The sequence below is a fragment of the Neolamprologus multifasciatus genome, chromosome 1 (assembly GCF_963576455.1).
Source record: "Neolamprologus multifasciatus chromosome 1, fNeoMul1.2, whole genome shotgun sequence".
Taxonomy (NCBI): Eukaryota; Metazoa; Chordata; class Actinopteri; order Cichliformes; family Cichlidae; genus Neolamprologus; species Neolamprologus multifasciatus.
Window position 1 is genome coordinate 13,952,381 of NC_140439.1, and position 23,520 is coordinate 13,975,900.

Genomic DNA, 23,520 nt, shown 5'->3' on the forward strand with positions numbered 1-23,520 from the left:
GTAACATCCCTGCAAACAAAACAAAATAAAACCAAAAACACACACAAACACAGAAAAGGAGACATCAAGAAATCTCAGAATACATATTAAAAAAATCTTTCATATCATCTAAAAAACAGTTAATTTCTCAAGTTGTTTTTTTAACTGTACGAAGATGATTTTATTTTGACATTTTAAACCGGAAGTGTTTTCTGCAGGAGTTTTGACGCGCAACACCAGCAGCCTGACCCACACCGGTCAGTTTGTCTTAGAAATTTCGGGAGGATATTTGGTTGTTATGCAGTCATATCGGGCTTAGTTTGAGCTATTACCCATTTAAAAGCGGTTAAAATGGGTAAAAAGGACAAAGGAGATCGGGGTACGTTGCTAATCCTGTGTTTTGACCTATATAATTAGCCATTAAGCTAGCTAACTAAGTGATAAGAAGCATTGTACCTTTCTTCTTGGACTCTGAACATTTCCAGTAATTATTCTGTGCTTTTGTAAAGGTTAACGGTTCCAGATAAAGACCATTAGATCAAGGATGTAGAAGCTAGTACATTAGCACGTCTGCAGCCACACTTTCTGCCTCAGTTCTCATATCGTTACATTCATCCCTGTTTCAGCCTGATGGTTTGTGATCCTTTTATGCCTATGAATAGTTGCATACTCATGTTTGTATCCTTTGGGAATCAGAGAAAAAGTCCAAGAAGCGTTTCTATGAGGAAGAAGATGATGAAGAAGAGGCGGTGGGGAGCGAGTCTCAAGAGGCCATACCTGCTGCTGCAGGAAAACAAGTGGACGAGTCTAGTACAAAATTAGATGAATATGGAGCCAAAGATTACCGTGCTCAGATGCTGTTAAAAAATGATCACTCCTCACGTCCACTCTGGGTGGTAAGATGTGCTTGGGTTGTTGATTTCCTCACTTCAAATTAAAAAGCTTTGGTGTCCTTCCACTTTTATGTGCGAGATGTATGTAGTTCTCTCTTATCTTATTTTTTCAATTTCCTTTCTCTCCTGCAGGCTCCAGATGGACACATCTTTCTGGAAGCTTTTTCTCCAGTGTATAAATATGCCCAGGATTTCTTGGTGGCCATTGCAGAGCCAGTATGCAGACCTAACCATATCCATGAGTACAAGCTAACTGCCTACTCCTTATATGCAGCTGTCAGTGTGGGGCTCCAGACCTCTGATATTGTGGAGTATCTGCAGAAGCTCAGCAAGACATCTGTACCTGATGGAATCGTGCAATTCATAAAGGTCTGACTGGGAGTATTTGGTGTTTTGAGGAATATTGCCGAAGGCTGAACATTGCTGAAAGCACAGTTTTTTGTCGTGATATGCAAATCTGATCTCTCTCTTCTTCTCAGCTCTGCACAGTGAGCTACGGCAAAGTCAAGCTGGTGCTCAAGCACAATAGGTAATTTTAAAAACGGTTTCTTCACGTTTTGCATCAGTAGCACTCTTAGCACTTTTCATAAGCTCCGATTGCAATCCACGCTCAGGTATTTTGTTGAGAGTGCCTTCCCTGATGTGATCCAGCGACTTCTGCAAGACAACGTGATCCGTGAATGTCGTCTCCGTGCTGCAGATGGAACAGATGCTGAGCTTATTACTGAAGTCATCCATAGCAAGTCAGCGGTGTGCAAATGAACATTTTTTTAAGCTCAAACTAATGTGTAAAATAGCACTAATAAAAAAGACTGTTCTTTTATATTCATATGTTTAATAAAAAAAGGTTTCTCTGATCAATCACATATTTGAATTTAAGTTCCTCTTTCTGACAGATTTCTAAGTCTGTTCAAGAAAAAGAAGGCACTTCCAGCTCACAGCAGCCCAGCGATGGGGAAACCTCAACCCAGCAGGTCCCTGAGGACATCTTCAGCTACTATGAGCAGATGGATAAAGAAGAAGAGGAGGAAGAGGAGACTCAGACTGTGTCCTTTGAAATTCGCCAGGTACATACCTGATTATTTTTTTCCCCCTGTAACACTGCTACATACTTAATATTATTGCCGGCCCATATTTAAAGCTTTTAAACATACAGATTTAAACGTATTTTCTTGCAACAGTGTTGGTGTTTTAATGTTTGCTATTGGTCCCCAAATCATCAGAAGTAAGTCAATTATTAGGTTATAAAACTGGGTGAAGTTTGGGAACTGCTTTTCCCTTGATCAATAAAAGCTTATGTTTCATGACTTCATTTTAACAAAGTAAGATCATTTCTTTAAAAAGCCAATGAAATATTTTAAATCCCCACACTAAACTCTACTCTGTTCTTCTTTTATTGTGGTGTAGGAGATGATTGAAGAGCTGCAGAAGCGTTGTATCCAGCTAGAGTACCCCCTCCTGGCAGAGTACGACTTCCGCAATGACACAGTCAACCCCGACATCAACATAGACCTTAAGCCCACGGCTGTGTTGAGGCCCTATCAGGAAAAGAGTCTGCGCAAAATGTTTGGAAACGGTCGCGCCCGCTCAGGAGTCATTGTGCTGCCATGTGGTGAGACAGTGGATTTACTGTAGTCATAAAGGACAGAATGTTTAGTATAATATATATAAAGACGCAAATTTTTATTCCAGTGTTGTAGTATACTCTAAAAGACACTTGAGATCTTTTCATTTCATCAAACCTATGTGTAAGACACTCGTGTGTCTCAATAATGTTTATCCTATCTTTGTTTTACAGGAGCGGGTAAATCCCTGGTCGGGGTGACAGCGGCCTGCACGGTGCGCAAACGCTGCCTGGTGCTGGGTAATTCCTCTGTATCTGTGGAGCAGTGGAAGTCCCAGTTCAAGATGTGGTCCACTATTGACGACTCTCAGATCTGCCGCTTCACTTCTGATGCGAAGGACAAGCCTATAGGTTGCTCGGTGGCCATCAGCACCTACTCCATGCTGGGTCACACCACCAAGCGCTCCTGGGAAGCTGAAAGGGTCATGGAGTGGATGCGGAGCCAAGAGTGGGGTCTCATCATACTGGATGAAGTTCACACTATCCCTGGTGAGTTGTTTTTGGTTTTTGTGTTATCCTAAATATATCCCTATATTTATAAGTATTTCTTTTACATGCAGTGAACCAGACAGAATATTTTGGCGCGATTAGTCTCCATCCTAACTTAAAACTTTCTTTGCCTGTAGCAAGGATGTTTCGTCGTGTCCTCACTATAGTCCAGGCCCACTGCAAACTTGGCCTCACTGCCACATTGGTCAGAGAGGATGATAAGATTGTGGACCTCAATTTCCTAATTGGGCCAAAGCTATACGAGGCCAACTGGATGGAACTGCAGAACAATGGCTACATTGCTAAAGTCCAGTGTGCAGAGGTGAGTCTTGCAGTATAACAGTAGACATAAGATATTAGATTATAAAATAGATTTAATAAATAAGCAGCTTTTTTTTCTGTGTTCACTTTATAGATGAATCCGTAATGCGATATTATGGACATATACATTGTGGTTCTGGTCTAGAACTGGCCGATGTAATTCAAAATTCATTTTAATTATCATTATGTAACTGATAAAGCAAAAAAAAAAAATCGAAAGTAATTAATAAATCATTTCATCATACAAACTAATAAAACTATTTTTTTCTGGTAAAATTCAATTTAAGATGGTAACAACTGTGTCTTTTTCGTATTTAATTATATTGCAACTTTATGATGTGCTCAAGATGTGCAAATTTGCACATCTATTCCCCCGCACATTGATTGATGTTAGTTGTCGCTGTTGATTATGATGTCACTTGTCAAATTCAAAACAAAATGTGTTAGGGCAGCTTCAAATGTAAAAGCAAAGCCTTTTAACTGTATTCATGTTACAGTATGCTTTGAGTATCATCATCAGTGTGACTGGCATGCCTGTTCTTCAGGTGTGGTGCCCGATGTCTCCGGAGTTTTACAGAGAGTACGTTGCCATTAAGACGAAGAAGCGGATCCTGCTTTACACAATGAACCCCAATAAGTTCCGTGCGTGCCAGTTTCTCATTCGCTTCCATGAGCGACGGAATGACAAAATCATTGTGTTTGCTGATAACGTGTTTGCCTTGAAAGAATATGCCATTCGTCTCAACAAGTAAGTTACTGACAAAAAGAGAAGCTCCTTCTGTGTTTCAGGTTGCAATTGTTTTAACGAATTTTCACTTTCTCCCCAAGGCCTTACATCTACGGTCCGACCTCTCAGGGGGAGCGAATGCAGATTTTACAGAACTTCAAACACAACCCCAAGATCAACACCATTTTCATCTCAAAGGTAAACCAGTCAGTCTACAGGGCTGTGAAAAAGCATTTGCCCCCTTACTGGTTTCTTACATGTTTCAGATTATCAAGCAAATTTTAATATCAGATAAAAGTTACTTGAGTAAATACAAAATGCAGTTTGAGTTATGATTTCATTTATTAAAGGAAGGAAAGCTATCTTACTTTTTTACACAGGGCAAGGTAATTACCCTCTAAACCTAATAACTGGTTTTGCCACCCTTGGCACCAAAAATTGCAATTAAGCATTTGCGATAACTGGCAATGAATATTTCACATGGAGGATTTTGTCCCACAGAATTATTTTAATTCAGTCACACTGGAGGGTTTTTGAGTATGAATGCCTGTTTAAGGTCTTGCCAAAGCATCTCAATAGGATTTCAGTTAGGATTTTGACTAGGCCACTTTAAAATCTTAATTTTGCTTTTTTGTTTGTTTGACCCACTCAGTGTGTTTGGAATTATAGTCCTACTGCATAAGCCAAGTGATTTTAGTAAATCGGTTTTTCGAAACATTTTGCCAATTTTTAAAACCAATCGTATAAACATTTGGAAGCTTAGGTAATGGTAATTACCCGAGGAAGGCAATAATCAGTAATCTTCTCTCCATACGATATGTAAGAACAATAGCTACAAAAAGTGTTTTGACAGATAATTCACATTGCGTTTGGTCTTTGTGTGAGAGAAATCTCACTTTGATTTTGCCTTTTATTACACTGTAAATGCATGCTGGTACTGTGACAGAGTGGTGAAATTGCACGTTTGCGAATTCTTCTGCAGGTTGGAGACACTTCGTTTGACTTGCCAGAAGCCAATGTGCTGATCCAGATCTCGTCTCACGGTGGATCACGCAGACAGGAGGCCCAGAGGCTTGGGAGAGTATTAAGAGCCAAAAAAGGTCTGTTTGCTTATCTAACCATTTTGTCTTCTCGTGTCTGTGAGCAAAATCACTTATTTCAATGTCCCTGTCTGCCGTTTAAGGAATGGTGGCAGAAGAGTACAATGCATACTTCTATTCACTGGTGTCCCAGGATACCCAGGAAATGGCTTACTCCACCAAGAGGCAGAGGTTTCTCGTGGACCAGGGATACAGTTTTAAGGTGTGCTGTTAACTTCTTAACACGGTCTCATATGATTTGTGCATCATTAATTATAACCATGGTCATAGTGCACATTTCTTTCATGAAGGTCATGACCCATTCCTGTTGAAGTTTACTGTTATAGCTTGAAGGATAGTTTACAGCGAGGATGAGCGCTCACAGCTGGTAAATGTTTATGCCACTTAACTTTTAAAAACCCGATTCCTGAATCTAGTGAGTCCAACTGTTCTCTGAAATATATTAAGCCTTGACTTTTATTTCCATATCCTGATATCTATTTGAATTCTTTGACCAAGCATAGTCAAAACTACAGCTCTCACGAATAAGTAGTTAAGTGTTTAAATCCCTGTAATTTGATTTTACCCATCTCACTGAAAGACTTAACCTGCTAAAACCTTCTTCAATGATCACTCTTCTCTATCCTCTTAAGCCACGGCCTTCAAAGACCTGGGGCTTATGGAGAACGGCATTCATAAATGGCTGCTAAAAAATAAATAAATATTGAATGAATCATGATGTCTTCTAAAAAGCTGCTATGCCTAACAAAACATAGAAAAGCCACCCGATTGCGAGAGGGTCCATTAGGGTATGTCCATCCCTGTCTCTTGAACATCTCAAAGAATTTTGTGGTTAACATAATTTGTGTGGCGTCAGAAAACACATTTGCTAAACATTTCGTGGATTCTATTTTGACCATTTTAACAAACTTCGGCACAAATATCCCCTTATCCAACCATTTTCTCCTGCTTATTCAGTTTAAGGAGACAAAATCATGATATCATGGTCTAGTCTGAACAAAAATGGATGTAAACTGTTATCTGACTGGATATTGCAAAGTGGAATATCCACTTTGCAATATCCAAAGTGGATATTCCACTTTGGATATCCACTTTGGAAAATCTTCATTCAACTTATATGAATGAAGATTTTTGACTTATGGAACAAAATCTGGGACAAAATCTGAATGTCCCAGTTTCATTTTGTTTTGTCATAGTAGCAGCTTCAATTATAGTTTGCCCAAACAAGTTTGAGCCTGATGTTACATATTTTAAAGAATTTGGTTTCATTGTTTCCTGTCTGTCTGGTGGCATATGTTGTGAGAAGAATTCCAAGACACACACTGAAAATCAAGACCTTTAAGCAATTCTGGTAGCAGTCAAGCGTAGGTTTGTTTACATCAGGGGTGGGCAACTCCAGGTCTTGAGGGCCGGTGTCCCTGCAGATTTTAGATGTGTCTTTGAACCAACACAGCTGATTTAAATGGCTAAATTAGCTCCTCAACATGTCCTGAAGTTCTCCAGAGGCCTGGTAACAAACTAATCATGTGATTCAGGTGTCATGACCCAAGGTGAGATCTAAAACCTGCAGGACACCGGCCCTCGGTAGAACAAGAGATAGAACAAGAGAAAAGACTACTTCTCTGACTTTAGAGGCACATTCATTGAATTGTATTTGAATAACAAAGTGCCTGCAAAGTCTTACAGCAGCTGAAAGGTTCACAGTAAAGTGGAAAATCAGTCCCTTAACTGTTATCACTAGAGATGGGCAGATGAAGCTTCATGAAGCACTGAAGCTTTTCATCCAATTGGTTCACCCCAGCGCAAAGCGTCTTGAAGCTTCATTTGCTCTAGTAGGACATCTACTGGACGTAAAAATATTAGTTGACATGAATTTGAAGAGTGTGGCATTTTGCATACAGCCTGTAAATGTCAACAACAAAAGGAGTGTGTAAAACATGTATATTGTAGTGATGGCAGTATACTGTGTATATTTATACTGGCTGTATGGAAAATGATTATTTGGAAATGCTTAAAATGAAAATGATCATTTACTGTGAGGTGAGGTGTGGTTGTGCTTTTGTAATGTTGAGATATGGACAGCTACACACTCAGGCCTCAGTCCTGCCTGTTCACATTTTATTCTGTAAAAGCTAAATTTTCACTGCTTTTATGGCCTTTTTAGTGGGGAGAACATAGCTAGGATTTAATGATTTAACAAATCTTTTAAATCCTTTGTCCTCCACAATGCTAAATGGCTGGGAGTCCTCATTCACCATGCTAACCAGGTCTTCATCTATTTGAGATTGTTCTCCTCAGGAAAGACAATAAAAACAAAGCACAAATATAAATATCACACACGTAACTTATTACAGCTGTATAATATTGTTATATCATTTAGTAACATTACAGCATGCTATATTATCATTGCATTTGATGGCTCACCTGGTCTTGCTCCACAATCGGTGTTCCCCCTATTCTCATGCAAAGCTCTGTAGTGCCTAAGCACGGATGAGGTGTTGTTGTTATATCCCAGCTCCCTGGCACATAGCAAACACTTCACCTTGTACAAAAGTAAAGACAGCTTAACATAAATTGTATTGCACCATCAGTATTATGAAAATACATCTTCTGTAGAAATTTACATACCTTTTTGGGAGATATAAGATCAAAATGTTCCCACACAGGGGAGGACATCCTCCTCTTCTTAGCTGGCTCCATTCTCTCCTGACTTTCTCTCCTAAACCTCCAAACTCTCCCCAAACTCTCTCCAAACTCTCACTAACCACAACTCTCAATCAAACACCTACATTTTGAATGAGGTCTGAGGGGTTTATATCGCTGTCATAGCTCGCGTCAAACTTCGAACCACTTCCTGAACCAGTCACGTGGTACAACCGGACAGCGAGGCTTCGGACATCATCATTTTCAGCTCCTCCCATAAATGAAGCAAGCCTCGTTACACACATCGCGGAAACACCCCCTCCATTACTCGACACAAGCTTTGAAGCCTTGATACAGAACGCCACATCACTAGTTATCACACCCTCCCACCCGTGTTAATGATGTTTATTTCATTCATGACACACCTTTCAGTTTTGTTCATGTGCAAATAGGATTTCTAAGTGGTGCTCTTCCTCCTCTGTGACAGGTAATCACAAAGCTGGCAGGTATGGAGGAAGAGGACTTGATGTTCTCCACCAGAGATGAGCAACAGCAGCTGCTTCAGAAGGTCCTCGCTGCTTCTGACATAGATGCCGAGGAGGAGGTGGTGGCAGGGGAGGTGGGCGCACGACCTCAGGTGAGGACTTTCACCAGCTGTTAAGACATTTGTAGAGAAAGGATGTTTGGAGGGTCAACAAAATATTGACACTGCAGAGTCACTTTGAAATCGCTCCTTATGGGCCTACCAAATGAAGGTTAATGAAAGTTCACCACCCCCTCTTCCCTACACAAATGTTGTTGTATATTGTATTGCTGTAATGCTCACCGATTTGCTGTACTATAATGTCTTTGTCATTATTATTATTATTTTTGCACTATGTCATGAGTTACTCTGTGCTCCCCACCCCTGCTGATGGTAACTTGCATATTTTGTACATTTCATTACTCTCACTTCTTCTTTCTCTATGTTTCCTGATCAGTTCTCAAGGCGAACTGGCACCATGAGCTCCATGTCCGGAGCAGATGACACCATCTACATGGAATATCAGAGCAGAAGCAGCAAAGCCCTTGCAGCGGGCAAAAGCGTTCATCCACTGTTCAAGCGCTTCAGAAAGTAGATCTACGTGCTTGACACCTTGATACCTAAAAACGTTCTGTGCTGTAATGGGCAGTAAGACAAAACTGGGGCATTGAAGTATGCATCAAAGAGCAGGTTTGAAGCCCAGCTGAACTCCATCGCGTCTGAATGGAGCAATGATCGGGGATAATCTGTCACTAAGTGGTAAAGCTTTTCGATGTCTGTAAATGTGATGAGAGTGGATGGCTACTTGCATATGATATATAAATCACATTAGCTTTGTAAGCAGCAAAAGATCAGCTCTTAGTCTTTTGGCATCTAAATGAATAAACCATCTTATTTACTGTTGGATAACACAGGTTATCTAATGGTAAAAAATTAGACTAATGCTGCTTTGACCTGCATGAGGACACGTTTGTTATTTTATAGCTAATTCTCATATGCTGGTTAACAGCATAGCTTTTTGTAAAGTTGACTAGAATGTGTATAAAGCTGCTCCTGAGAGCCAACCACACAGATATGTTTTATGTCAGTTCATTCTGTAAAATGTTATTAAATATGTTTTGTAAAATGAATATTTTTGGACTTTTATTCTCCTTAGACTGGCAGTAATATACACAGCAGACAACAGACAAAGTCTCAAAGTCACAAAACGAAGCAGGACAATATGCAAAATCAGTTAGTAAATCTAAAGAAATCCAGTGAATACTCTTCTGGCAGCAATTAATGGCCATGATAGCACCACTTGCTACAGAAGACATTATTTAATCTGACTAACTCATGATTGTGTAGCAATGTCCCCATGATTTCTTCTGAGAATGAATAAAGGGAATAAAAAAAAAAAAACTCCATTTGGATAAAAGCCAGGCGTGGAGAGGAGGGGGATCATTCTTTCTTTGTTGGTGACTTGAAGATATTCCAAAAAGAACATCTAGAGCCTGATGCCTTGTCTAAGCTGCAAAAGGAGCGACTGTGGGAAAATATCCACCTCTGCCCACCCAACCTCTGCTGGAGCACAGGACACGTGTGCCTTGAATGGCTGTGTTTTTGGCATGGTCTTAATTGCCGTTTTGTGACCTCCGCTGACCCAAGGCTTATTGGCTTGGAGAGAGTGAAAAGTAATTAGATAGATTGGAATCCACGTGTCTCTTGAGAAAACTGAGGATGGGCCATCTGGCTGTTGTACATTAATCACACACGTAGATAACATCAAGATACTAAGCCTACAGGTTTATGTCCTTCATTCTGAAACTCGCGCGATTGCAGGGACAGTCTGCATTAATAAGTGTTGCTCCTAAGTTTTTAAACATTTAAATTCTCTGAGAACTAATCAAATGTTTCCATTTGCTCAAAAGCCACCTGGCACTCGTATACCACTTGTGTTCTCTGTAAGGTTTAGCCTGCCTGCAGGGTTCAAATGCAAAAACGCCTATAAATCTCATGCCTCTGTAAAGTCCAACTTTAGCAATCTGTCTGCACAAAGTCATATAAAGTTTCTCATATTTTTCTTTGTTTTAAACACAATTTTTGGACTTGAACACAAAGCGCTTACACTTTTGTAAACAGCTGATGATTTGTGGGGCTCTCTCATGCGCTTACATCAGCAGTACGTGAGGTTTATTCTTTATTTGAGACGAATTTTCTGCAATCATGTGGCTTCTATCACATTATTTTTGCGTATGTGTGTGTGGGGGGGCTGAGTGACGCGCACACCCTTGCGCTCGGAGGGGAGGCGGTGTGCGCAGTCCCAGAGGATGATTGATTGGTGTGATGTAACGAACTTTTAGCACGTTGTACTGCGCCCATTTCCGAATAAAGAGTTATCCCTCCCTTCTTTTGAGGCGATCGTCCAATCCTCTTCTTCTGAGGTTGTACAAGCAACTATTTAAAAGCGATCCACGATACTGTCCCTGTCTAACATTTCACTACCACACAGGGAGTGTTGTGTTTGCACGAGCCAAGGGCGTACATTTCTGCAGATGTGAAGTTACAAAAAAAGACTTTGCAAAAGTTTTTTTTATTTTTTTTTTATCACACATAGTTCTCGGTTACGCAAAGGCGGAAAAAAAGCATCTCAACAATGGCAGTCTTCAATAATTTCACGAAGATATGCTGGAAGAACTTTCAGAGCAACCAGTTGAATAAGCAGCTGTTCTACGTTGTGCGTTCCTTACACAAGTCAGCAGCCAGCGAGGCTTTGGGGATCTCTGCAACAGAAGAAGAGACCATGCCCAACAGGATGATCAAACCGGAGGAGGTCAGCGAGAAAACTCAAATCAAGACCCTGAACGACATGCCCGGACCAAACACCCTGTCCAACTTGATCGAGTTCTTTTGGAAGGACGGGTTTGGCAGAATCCATGAAATTCAGGTAATGGTGCTCAATCTTATGCTTCAGTTTGTTCTTTTTTTCATAGGTTAAAAAATATCTTGGCCTCCTATTCTCAGTGCTCAGCCAAATTTGTCACCTATGCGTAAAATGGCAATGTAGCGCACCAGGAGTCCGGTCACTGGTCGACCTTCCGGTACAAGGCGAGTTTTGTAATCGTCCTACTGAGATGTGATGAGCTAACCCGCCCCCGTTTACTGCCAACCATAATTTGCCCCCCATTTGTTTGAAATAATCGGGGGTAAATTATGGTTCAGTCGTGGTCGCGAATGGAAGCGCGCTGGCATTCCATTGGCAGTCCGTGGTCAGCTTCAGACTGTCCGTCTACCGTAAGAGAGTCTGCCCGCAGATGGGGGCAGTCTGAAAAAATGTGTGGCACGACCGGTCGGTCCATCGGCTGGACCCAGAGAAAAGTGATGGGATAGTTTTAACTCACAAAGAGCTGAAGTTAAACAGAATCTTATCAACCAATCCACCGAGGCACCGCGTCCTCCACGTCCAGCGCCGTGCAGCTGTGATTTTGGAGTTCAGGGGAGCATGTCCGTGGGCAGAATACCTCCGCAAACTGCACAACCGCGGCAGCATAAATGAAAGCTTAATTAAGTGTCGTCTTTCAGATGCAGCATATGCAGTTTTTACAGAGCGTTTTGAAACGTAGCCTATGCAAATTGGGCACAATAAGCGCCTGCCAGCGTGACAAAATCCATGGCGACGAGTACAAAAGGATCATCATTTCTTAAGGTGTCTTTCTAGGTTAATTGTTGGTAGTGAAATATGCTCGAGGTTACGTAATCGTTTCTAAATTTAGATAATTAAAACATTTTTTAAGTTGATGTGAACACTGGCAGTCTTCTTCAATAGCATCTGCAACTTGGTTTTATTTTTTTATTATTTGAATGTTACACATTAACATTATTATACAAAAAAGGTCTTCAGAATAATCAGAACAATAAATAAGGAAGTACTTATCATTACGTTATGACAGGAGAGCAGTAAAATAAATTCAGTGCTGAAATTTATTAGTAAAGTAATTTACAAATATCTCTAGAAATCCTGATTTTCACTGTTGCTTTCTAGATGGAGCACCGGAAGAAGTATGGAAAGATCTTCAAGTCTCGTTTTGGGCCCCAGCTGGTGGTCTCCGTTGCAGATCGTGACATGGTGGCTCAGGTGCTGAGGGCAGAGCGGGTGGCCCCTCAGAGGGCTAACATGGATTCCTGGAAGGAGTACAGAGACATGAGAGGACGGGCCACTGGGCTCATCTCAGCGTGAGTCCCCTTCAGTGTTCAAACCATGAGTTTTGGCAACCTCAGGAAATAGTACCTTGATCTGAGCAGATGTGTTGATTAGATTTCCATTACCCGTCCCTTAATGTATCTCCTAAATGTCCAGAATCATCTCACACTTCCGTTTACTACTCAGTAGTCCACTTTAGCATCCAAAAAGCATCAGAACTTGCAGTTTTTCCAACAGCAACATCCCTTAATATTCAAATTGAGAATCCCCCCCCCCCCCCCCCACCCATATGTCTCTGAATGACTCAAATAAGTGAATACAAGGGAATTTTAACTATCATTTTGTATCTTGTTTCCCAGTGAGGGAGAAGACTGGCTGAAGATGCGGAGCGTGCTCAGGCAGCTCATCATGCGACCCCGTGATGTCGCAGTCTTCTCTGATGATGTAAACGGCGTGGTGGACGACCTCATCCAGAGGGTGTACAGTCTGCGCACCCAGCAGCCGGATAGAGCAACTGTCCTCAATGTGAATGACCTCTTCTTTAAATATGCCATGGAAGGTTGGTACCAAGTCTGTAGATTATTGGCTGTGAGGCAAATACCAGTTGGTCAAAAAGGATTTATAAGTGGCTCAATTCAGGTGAAGCGTAGATGGCAGGAAAGAAAATCAATGACACAAACTGAAATAACAGAAAAACTGCTACGAAGAGGTAACCAAGGGAGAAATATATGAACCACGTTATTCACTTCTCTAAAACTTAGTCACCAATTTTCCATGGAAAGTTATTAAAGTGGCCCTGTACTGAAAAGTCAAAGCCACTGATGGATGCCAGTGTTAAACATCTTAGATTGGTAAAATTCTCTCTCTCTTACCTTCGTTTTTACAGGAGTGGCCGCTATTTTGTACGAATGCAGACTAGGATGTTTGGAAAATAATATTCCCCAGAAAACCCAGGACTACATTGCTGCACTGAACCTCATGTTCAGCTCCTTCAAGATGACCATGTATGCTGGAGCGATCCCCAAGTGGCTCCGACCCATTATCCCCAAACCATGGGAGGAGTTCTGTCTGTCCTGGGATGGTCTTTTCAAATTCAGTAAGTGGTTTATAGCTTGAAATTGTGATCAAAGAAGACACAGTTTAGTTTCATACTTGTATGCTCTGCTGAACTGCCTGGACAGTGTTTTAGTCCAGAAGATGGTAACCCAGTAATTTCTTACTACATAAAAAGGATACTGGAACACAGGAAGGAGAGATTTCCTAAGTATATCCAGGCCTGATTTATGCTAAGACTTGTACTCTTGTCTAAGACTTCAATTTCTTTTTAGAGTGACCACAAAGGCTGTTAATCAAGTTCTGCCTTGATGCCAGAACTTTTAGAAAGATCTAGTTTTTTTTTAGCTTTCCTATTTGGCTAATGCTTTCATTAAAACGCCAAGTAGTAGAGCTTGAAACCGGTAGTGCTCAATAGAAGGGAATGTTGATGTTGATTTGCATTTAAATCCCCACTGCTGTACCATTGGATAGTGAGAGTATGCAGGTCCATCTCTTACATAACCTACTCCTTTTTCTCTTGCTTTCCCTTCACTACCTTCCTTCACGACGACCCGCATTTTTATTTCCATTCATATCACCTTCTCTACCCCTCGTTAATCCCAGGCATTGTTCACGTCAATAAGAGGCTCTCGGAGATCAAGGCCCAGCTGGAGCGGGGAGAGGAGGTGAAGGGGGGACTGCTCACACACATGCTCATTACCAGGGAGATGAGCGTCGAGGAGATCTACGCTAACGTAACAGAGATGCTGCTGGCTGGGGTCGACACGGTGCGTGTGCGTCTGTGTTGTGATAAACATTGTGCAGAGAAGGGTTCGATGTATGTGAAGAGTTGCACGTGTGTGTGTGTTTGCATCTGTGTGTGTGTGTGTGAGTGTCAGAGTCAGTGTTGAGTTTCAAAGGTTGGGTTTCTGGCGCCATGTCCATGCCTGTGAAGCTGTGCCAGCGTCAGGTCAGAGTAGTGTATCGGGGGGTTACAGTTTCCCACTGACAAACTCGTTCTCACTCAGATTTAGTTTCTTGTCATTTGTCTCTGTCTGTTCAGTCAGCACAGGGGGCCTTTTGTCTTTTTTTTTTTTTTTTTTTTTTCTTTAAGGCAGACATCTGTGTTCATGTTTCAACATTCAGACTTTTTGTATGCACTTGCAAATAATTAAGGCTGTGGGTTTAATGTCATCCACGGACCACTGTGGGGGGGGGGGGGGGGTGTAACATGAATCTTTTATTGGCAGGCTAAAGAATACAGAAATTGGGACACAGGAAGGAGGCATTTTTACACAGATTTTCTACCTCGCTGTAGTAGTGTTGGTGTACATGCATTTGCAACTGTATGTGCGCCTCGTGCACATGTTCCTAGTTATTGCCTAATTTGTTTGGGGTCCTGTCATATTAATAAGAATGACTGGGTAGAGTATTTTGTGTGGAGCTTGGGGCCACGGGATAAAAGGGTGTGTGTGTGTGTTTTGGTGAACTTGTTGAATCAGGCATGTCCTGGTAGGGGGTGCACTAAGCTCAGCCATTACCTGACCCCATGGTGCATTTTGCCTTTAGTTGGTACACACAAGAGCTGTCAAGTCACATTAGCCACAGCCAGAGTTATAGCACAGAGTGGGCAGAGGTGAGACCAGGGGGAGAATAAGGGGATGGGTGGGAGTAAGGGGGGGTGATGGGGTGGATGGCATAATACTGAGGAAGACAGGGGATCAGGGTGTGAGATGGATGTTGGAAAATAAGGGGAAGATGGAGGGAATGGAAGGGGGAGAGGCCTCAGCCTTTTGAAAACTTTGCTTGGAGGAGCCTTTGTCATATGATTCCTCTCAGGCTGCATCTGAGGAGTTGCCAGTGTCTGTGCCAGCTGGGGCTGATTAAGAGCATGTTGGTTGCATGGAAAGAGGGTGCTAATGGAGAGGGAGGGGAGAATGCAAGAGCAGTGGGAAGGAACAACAGTGAAAAAGAATGGCAGGGTATATTAGTTGGTCCACAGGGAGACACTAACCTTAGGTTGGCCTTTAGAGTTATGGCAAAACCAGGGCTGAGGTCAAAAATGCACCGGGGGTGGATGGAGAAGGAGTGGGCTGGATCAACAAGGAAGACCCTCATTAAACAAATGAAAAGATGTAAATTTAGGAAAAGTGACGCATGACATTTTCATATCATTTGGTCAACTGCCTAGCCAACTGAAATAAAATGTCAGTGGATATAAGTCGGAAACAGGAAGTCGGGCCAACTGATCAGATAACTCATGAGTAATTAGAGTGATTTGGCAATAAAGGATGAACTGGCGGAAAAAATCAAGTTGCATTGCTAATATGGAAAGCAAAAATGTAAGAAGTCTGGAATGCATTAGCAGAAGGAGCCCATTGAGAAGTGAGATGAACAGAAGGATTTGCCAAGAACACAATGGAAATGTTAAAAGTTGTACAAGGCTAAACTTGTTTGGATTGGATTTCTGTTTGTGCAATATGGTAATAATCTCAGTCACATTTTCATTTTTCTTGCTGTAATTGTTTGAAATGCCTTGCCAAAGCCAACTAAGGTCATTTAATCAATGTACAGTGGGATAAGAATGGATCAGATGGGTGAGTGGTGTAAGGAGAAAATTGTTGGGAGCACAGCTGGTGGAGGGACCTTGAGCATTTGCCCAGCATTTGGAATTGGGCCGCTTCTCCCTCAGATTCCCTTGCTGCTTCTCGGCACTTACGCAACATTATAGAAACTCTTATATCAGCTTGCACTGCTGTCAACTCTGCTGCAGAGCATCAAGGAAAGAAACAATATAGTCACAAATATAAAAACACCAGTACAATATTCATGAAATGCTCAATGTGTACGCATATTTTTAAAATTTAAATTGACCATTTTCTGTTCTAGACATCCTTTACCCTGTCATGGGCCTGCTACCTGTTAGCACAACACCCTCATGTACAGCATCAAATCCACACAGAAATTAAAAAGACTCTGGAACCCGGAGCAGTCGCCACAGCCGAGGACGTCTCTAACCTGCCGCTCATCAGAGGGCTGGTCAAAGAGACTCTCAGGTCAGTATGTATTATGTTTATCCTAGATCAAGACTTTGCTATAATACTAATGTACACCAATCTTTTCAGTCTTTGTGTGAATAACAGTCTTTGTATGTCCCACACTGTGATCAGGCTCTTTCCAGTTCTTCCAGGCAATGGACGGATCACCCAGGATGACTTGGTAGTTGGTGGATATTTCATCCCCAAAGGAGTAAGTGTGATGGTCACATTTCCAGAGCAGACACGGGCACAAGAAAGTGTGACAATAAGAATTGGCATTATAGTCAAACCAGATGTAACATGATACACTATTACTCAGGCATTTCTATGGACCCATGTACAATGGCCCAGCTGTTTTCATTACACAACCAACATTCTTCCCCTTTCTCTCTCTCTCTCTCTTTTTTAAAATAGACTCAGCTGGCCCTGTGCCACTACTCCACATCTCTGGAAGAAGAGAACTTTTCGGAGCCTTTAGACTTTCAACCAGATCGCTGGATACGGAAAGATACCACAGATCGTGTTGACAACTTTGGCTCCATTCCCTTTGGCTATGGCATCAGGAGCTGCATTGGGAGGAGAATTGCAGAGTTGGAGATGCATTTAGCTCTCATAAGGGTAAGAGATTACTCTGCTTGTGGTGCTACACTTTCATTTAAAAAATGTCCAGGGTTCTCAAAAAGGTTTTAAAAAGTTTGGAATACGATAGGATTTCAAAGACTCTAAAATCTGACGGGCCTCAGTGTTTGCTTTAAATTTTTTTGAGCGGGAAAAGATGTGTACTGCAACCAACAACAAAACAAAGATCCCATAACCACTAATGCAACCTCATCACGTTAGCTGAACACACCTATGTGAGCTTGTGTATTGTCTTCTTTAATAATAAAAATATATATTTTTGTAAAATGTTAATTTAATTGGTAAGTACAATATGGATGGAAAATATCATAAATGCCATTTTATATAATCCTAAAAACATCTTACAAGTAATTTATTTAAACCTACAGAAACCCAGCTGTCTTAGCCTTTCTCTCTTGCTCTCAGGCTCGTGCTGTGACAAGAGCACAGGGGGAAATGAAACTAAACTACAAATATTAATGTATCATACTGTTGCTCCATATTGTATTTTCCAAGTGTCTTGAGACAGTATGAATACAAATAGTAATTACTGATGCAAAATCAGAATAATGCAAAGCTTTGTCAAGACACTCCTGGAAAATTTGAATCATCATTGAGCACAAAAAATGCATTATCATTCAGTCTGACCTCCGCTTCCTCAGATCTACTGAGGAGTTTGTCGAAAGATGATTCATCCTTCACTTCTCTATATCACACACCTCATATTCCCTGTTTTTTATTTATTTATTTTAAACGATTATCCTCTTATTTTTATGGTTCTACATAAAAGTGTGCTCATGGATAATGTGACTACTAAATTAAGCTAACTTTGATGTCTGTTCTTTGTCTTTTTGCTCGCTGTGCAGCTCATTCAGAAGTTCCACATCTGCCTGTCTCCTCTCACTGCTGACATCAAAGCCAAAACCCACGGCCTGCTTTGCCCCAGTGCACCCATCCACCTTCAGTTCATCGACCGGGAAGTGGACGCACTCTCTTCTCCGTGAAGTCCGCTGTACTGTTGGAAGTTTTTAAACACTCTGCTTTTAGACACACTCCCCACTCCTATATTTTAGATTATGAGCTGAGAATGAGGTTTTACTCAGGAATGAAATGTGTTCATTAGCGACTAGGAAGCAAATCCAGGACAAATATAAGCTGTAAGAATAACATTTGGACTGAAAATCAACTTTTTTTTTTTTTTTTTTTTTGTTTTTTGATTGTAACTACTTCTGTGATTCAATTAAATATGTAAAAATTATACTGATCTCAATGAAAATCTTTACATACTGACTGTAGCCTCTTACACTATTGTGCATGTATGCATATAATGTGATCACAAATATTAATGCATGTAGACATTCTGTTTCCTCTGAGTTTGAGCTAGGGCAGCTGTGAATGTACTTAGCTTAGCTAAGTTAGCGTAGCTGTTTATAACAAGCTTTACTCAAAGACTGTGTTACGAACCAAATTTTGTTAATTTTTTTCCCTTTAAAACTAGCATCATTATTTTTTTTTTATTATTATTATTTTTTTGCTTTAATTTCTAGTGAATAAGTGCATTCACATAACGAAAAGGCATTACATGACTTTAATCTGTGTACTGTATATCTCTGAAGTACAGACGAGAAATGGTTTAAAATGAACTTTTTTTTTTTTTTTTTTTTTAAAACATGGCAACTAGTTGAATTATCTCATGAGCTACAAGCAATGAATGTAAGTGCACATTTTCCATTAATCAATCCACTGCCCAAGTTTTCAGGGGTTTGGATCAAAGAATGTGGTTAGACTTTTTGGTTTGTTTGCTATTTGTGAGAAAGTCCTCACTAGCATATGTTTTATTGTTGTGGCATTTGTTGCTTTTGTTTGTTTTCGAGATGGAAAAAGGTATGTTACAGTACAGTTTGTTGGAAAGGAGAGAGGCAAGTTGTTTGCGTGCGTCAGCGTGAAGATTCTCACTGGTTGGCAATGAAGAAAAAACACTTTAATTTTTATCTGCTTTTTTGCCTCTGTATTTTTTTTTTTTGTTTTTTTTTTTGTTTTGTAGTTCCAGTGAAACTGGGAAACAATAAAATGATTTATTACAATAAACCGTGTTGTTGTTTTGGGCAATATTTTAATATACAGACACTTCAGAGTTTTATCTTTTAATTTATAGAAACAGAACAAGAAATGATTAAACTGAGCTTTTTCACTGCAGTTTTTAAAGAACATGTAAAAGCTTCATGTTTGCATTGAATGACTGATATGACTAATAACTAGACTCTTCACATGACTCTATATACTACACCCATATATTCATGTTTGCACACATGTTTAGTTTTTTATAAATGTATTAGACCACCACCAACCAAACAGCTGCTCTAAATTAAAAATACTGACCAAAATCATTTGTTTCTGTGACGGTTAATCCACTAGTATTTGCAAGCTTTTTAACCATAATCTTTAATCAGATTACTATTGCATGCAAGAATTTTTTTTTTTTTTGATTAAGGTCTTTCTATTGAACAAAAAAAATGCTTTTAACAACAATTGCAGCAGTATTAACAAACTGCCCCCCCACCACCACCACCACCTATCCAGAACAGTGTAACAAAAACCCAGCCAGAGAAGAAGGAAGAAATAAGATAAAATTGAATTACAGATAAAAAAGTAAATTAAATAAATGAATGACAGCTAGGAAAAAACAAAACACCCCCCCCCCCACACACACACATTTGGCAGTAGTATCCAGATTTGAACTTTCAAAGTAAGTAAGAAAAGGTTGCCATATGTCATAAAATTTCTGAGCTTTCTGATCTTTTCCAGCTGAGTAGAGTATTAGACTATAAACCATGTTATTGTATCATTTAAGATTATTTCTTCTAAATCTAAGCTAATCAGCTAAGGTTTGCAGCTTTGTGAAACAAGCCCTGGCATGAGCTAATAGATTTAGAAATACTGATTTTGAATAACAGATTAAAATGAATGCTTTGATTGAAATTAGAATTTCTTATTGTTAGTAAATGACCTGGACCCCTGGTCTGGGGCTCTCCTCAGCTCTTTCACGGTTTCCCCTCTGTTGGTCTTCCTTGGACTCTTGCACTCTGGGGGTCTCTGGATGTCTGGAGTCTGGATCTCCTCCATACCTGCTTCATGCCCTGGGGGACGGGGCTATGGCTCCCCACTCCCTCTGGCAGGTCGTTATATGAAGAAACCTTTTGAATACAAGTGCGCTCATGCTCACAGGTGTACACACGGTGTTCACAGGCACAAACTACACATTTCTTGGCTGCTACCTCAAAGCACACTGTGCTCTGTCAATCTTACGTATATATATATATATATATATATATATATATATATATATATATATATATATATATATATATATATATATATATATGTATATATATATATATATATATATATACATATATATATATATATGTATATATATATATATATGTATGTATGTATGTGTGTGTGTATTTTTTGCCCCCACACCTTTTTTCTTTCCCTCCCTCCCTCTCTTTCTTTCTCCCTTTCCTATCCCCCAGTCATGTCTGTCCCATATGTAACAACTGAAAATCAAATCAAATAGATAACAAAGGTCAATCAAATGGACCAATACGGCAAGGCCGGGATGGTCCACTTGGCATAGTAAATCTGTTGAGCATCTTTCTTGGCCTTCAGGCAACAATTCTGATGGCAAAAGAACCAAACGGGACAGGCGGAGAAACACTCCCCCCCCCCCCCCTCCCAAAACAAAACAAAAAAAGTAAAGGACCTGGAAACAATCATGTTAATCTTGAACAAGTAAGCAAGATTTTTGATCCTGATTAATGTTTACTTCGTTGAATTGAACTGAAAATAAACTAACCAGCTTCCTGTCAATCTACCACTCAGGTCCATTAAACAACCTATTTGTGTGTAGCTATGTCATGAGGAACATGTTTTGCTAAATATGCTGCACAGTCTTGGATCTGATGCCTGTATACTGTGTGTTCCCGTCCATCTAAGATCTAGAATCTGGAAGATAACTTAGATCAGCGTATATTTACTGATGTGGATTAATTTCTGTATGGCATCAAAGATGAAAAGCACAAAATCAGACGTGATGTCTTGCACAAGGCTAAACGCTATTTGTCTTGGCCCTGGTTGTGCAACACTGGGAGCAATGTGGTGTGCCTCGATGCTCGGGGAAGGAGGGCATTCCGGTTCACCATTTTTATCCAGCAGATATCTAGCAGATCCTCTACCCTCAGGAGGACAGTGAGGCTGCAACTTTAACTCTGAGAACAGAAGCTGTGAGATGGACCTTTAAAAAGGTAAATCCTCACAAAGCTCCAGGACCAGACGGCATCCCAGGCCGGCTACTCAGAGTGTGTGCAGACGAGCTGGCAGAGGTGTTCACCAACATCTTCAACCTCTCCCTGAGGCAGTCAGTGGTCCCCACGGCCCTCAAAGCATCCACCATCATTCCCGTTCCCAAAAAATCAGTGGTCTCCTGTCTGAATGACTACCGTCCTGTTGCACTGACATCCGTCATCATGAAGTGCCTGGAGCGGCTGGTCAAAGGTCACATCTGCTCCTCCCTCCCTGACACACTGGACCCTCTTCAGTTTGCCTATCGGACAAACAGAGCCACAGAGGATGCCATCGCCCTGGCAACGCACACCACCCTCACTCACCTGGAAAAAGGGAATACATATGCAAGGATGCTCTTCATCGACTACAGCTCTGCATTTAACACCATCATCCCCTCGAAACGTGCCACGAAGCTCGTCGACCTTGGGCTGGGAACACCAATCTGCAGATGGATTCTAAACTTCCTCACAAACAGGCCCCAGGTGGTGAGAGTTGGTAAGCACACCTCCTCATCACTCATCTTAAACACAGGTACGCCACAGGGTTGTGTGCTTAGCCCCCTCCTATATTCCTTGTTCACACACGACTGTGTTGCTAAACACGAGTCCAACACCATCATCAAGTTTGCTGATGACACAACCATCATAGGCCTCATCACAGGCAATGATGAGACGGCCTATAGAGAGGAGGTGATGGCACTGTACGAGTGGTGCCTGGAAAATAACCTGACTCTCAACATCAGCAAAACTAGAGAGATGATAGTGGACTACCGGAAACGACCAGTCAGAGAACACCAGCCCATCCACATCAACGGTGTCAAGGTCGAAAGGGTCAGCAGCTTCAAGTTCCTTGGAGTCAACATCACCGAGGACTTCTCCTGGACCCTTCACACAGACACTGCTATCAGGAAAGCTCACCAGCGGCTTTACTTCCTGAGGAGGCTGAGGAAGTTTAGCATGAACGCCAACATCACCTCAAATTTTTACAGGTGTGCAATTGAGAGCTTGCTGACGAGCTGCATCACAGTTTGGTACGGAAGCTGCTCTGCCAGCAGCCGTAAAGGCACTACAGAGGGTGGTGAAGGCAGCAGAGCACATCACTGGCACGAGGCTTCCTGCCATTCAGGACATTTACCTCCAGCGATGCCTCCGTAAAGCACACAGCATCATCAAGGACCACAGCCACCCAGCACATCAGCTGTTCTCCCTGTTACCATCTGGCAGACGTTACAGGAGTCTGTCTGCTCGGACTACAAGACTTAAAAACAGTTTTTACCACTAAGCCGTACGACACCTCAACCACAACACTTAAACACACACAACACAGCACTCAGAAGCTACCCTGCAGCTTCACAAGTACTCTGTTTAATCTGCACTGGTCACTTCACTTTATTGTCATTGATATTTATATTTAAAGTGCAATACTGTAATTTTCTGCTGCTCATTCCTGTGCAATATCCCATCTGCCCTCCCGTCATATTTCTTTTCAAGATTTTCTTATTTAATCACTAGTGTACATATATTTATATTTATAGATACATATATATTTAGTCATCTTTTCTCTTTTACCATGTCTCTCTAATATTTAGCTCCTTACTATTTTTATATTTTATTTTATTATATTTTATTATATTTTCTGTACTGTATCATGCTGCTGAGTGACTGCTGCTCGTCAAACACATTTCATTGCAATGTTGACCCTGTGCTAACTTGCATATGACAAATAAAACTTGAAACTTATCCACATTTCTCCCCTTGTTAGCAACTGTGTTACAGCCATCTTATAGCCAGTCTCCTCCTCATTTTCAAACTGACTGTCAGACTCTAATTAGGAGGTTTTACTTTGTCAAAGAGTCTAGCCTTCCTGTACTGAAGGGAAAAATGTGTAGGAATATTGTAGGGGACAGGTGTAGGTGCTTGTAGTCAAACAATGTTGGGACCTTGTGTGGAAAAAGCAGGAGCAGAAGGACGAAGCACAAACACACGCCCATCACTCCACACACA

At 41.0% G+C, this 23,520-nt stretch overlaps 2 protein-coding genes across 2 annotated transcripts; both read left to right on the forward strand.

The window, feature by feature from the left end:
* The first annotated feature begins 171 nt into the window (after positions 1-171).
* On the forward strand, positions 172-9,425 carry ercc3 (excision repair cross-complementation group 3). Its single transcript, XM_085136456.1, has 15 exons — positions 172-358; positions 676-875; positions 1,005-1,241; positions 1,352-1,401; positions 1,487-1,622; positions 1,769-1,939; positions 2,280-2,484; positions 2,671-2,985; positions 3,123-3,307; positions 3,852-4,054; positions 4,135-4,231; positions 5,016-5,133; positions 5,217-5,335; positions 8,264-8,413; positions 8,757-9,425. Exons 1-15 carry the CDS (start codon positions 331-333, stop codon positions 8,892-8,894), a joined length of 2,352 nt encoding a protein of 783 aa, XP_084992582.1. The 5' UTR covers positions 172-330; the 3' UTR covers positions 8,895-9,425.
* Positions 9,426-10,754: 1,329 nt separating this feature from the next.
* On the forward strand, positions 10,755-18,832 carry cyp27c1 (cytochrome P450, family 27, subfamily C, polypeptide 1). Its single transcript, XM_085136557.1, has 9 exons — positions 10,755-11,225; positions 12,321-12,511; positions 12,839-13,038; positions 13,366-13,575; positions 14,139-14,302; positions 16,404-16,570; positions 16,685-16,763; positions 16,967-17,170; positions 18,037-18,832. The coding sequence occupies exons 1-9, from the start codon at positions 10,935-10,937 to the stop codon at positions 18,172-18,174; spliced, it is 1,644 nt and encodes a 547-aa protein (XP_084992683.1). The 5' UTR covers positions 10,755-10,934; the 3' UTR covers positions 18,175-18,832.
* The last annotated feature ends 4,688 nt before the right edge of the window (positions 18,833-23,520 follow it).

Coding starts and splice junctions, on each gene's coding strand:
- cyp27c1 (XM_085136557.1), top strand. CDS start 10,935: ATGGCAGTCTTCAATAATTTCACGAAGATATGCTGGAAGAACTTTCAG. Junction 11,226..12,320: donor GCAGAATCCATGAAATTCAG/GTAATGGTGCTC, acceptor GTTGCTTTCTAG/ATGGAGCACCGGAAGAAGTA. Junction 13,039..13,365: donor CTTTAAATATGCCATGGAAG/GTTGGTACCAAG, acceptor TCGTTTTTACAG/GAGTGGCCGCTATTTTGTAC.
- ercc3 (XM_085136456.1), top strand. CDS start 331: ATGGGTAAAAAGGACAAAGGAGATCGGG. Junction 876..1,004: donor CCTCACGTCCACTCTGGGTG/GTAAGATGTGCT, acceptor TCTCTCCTGCAG/GCTCCAGATGGACACATCTT. Junction 2,485..2,670: donor AGTCATTGTGCTGCCATGTG/GTGAGACAGTGG, acceptor TTTGTTTTACAG/GAGCGGGTAAATCCCTGGTC.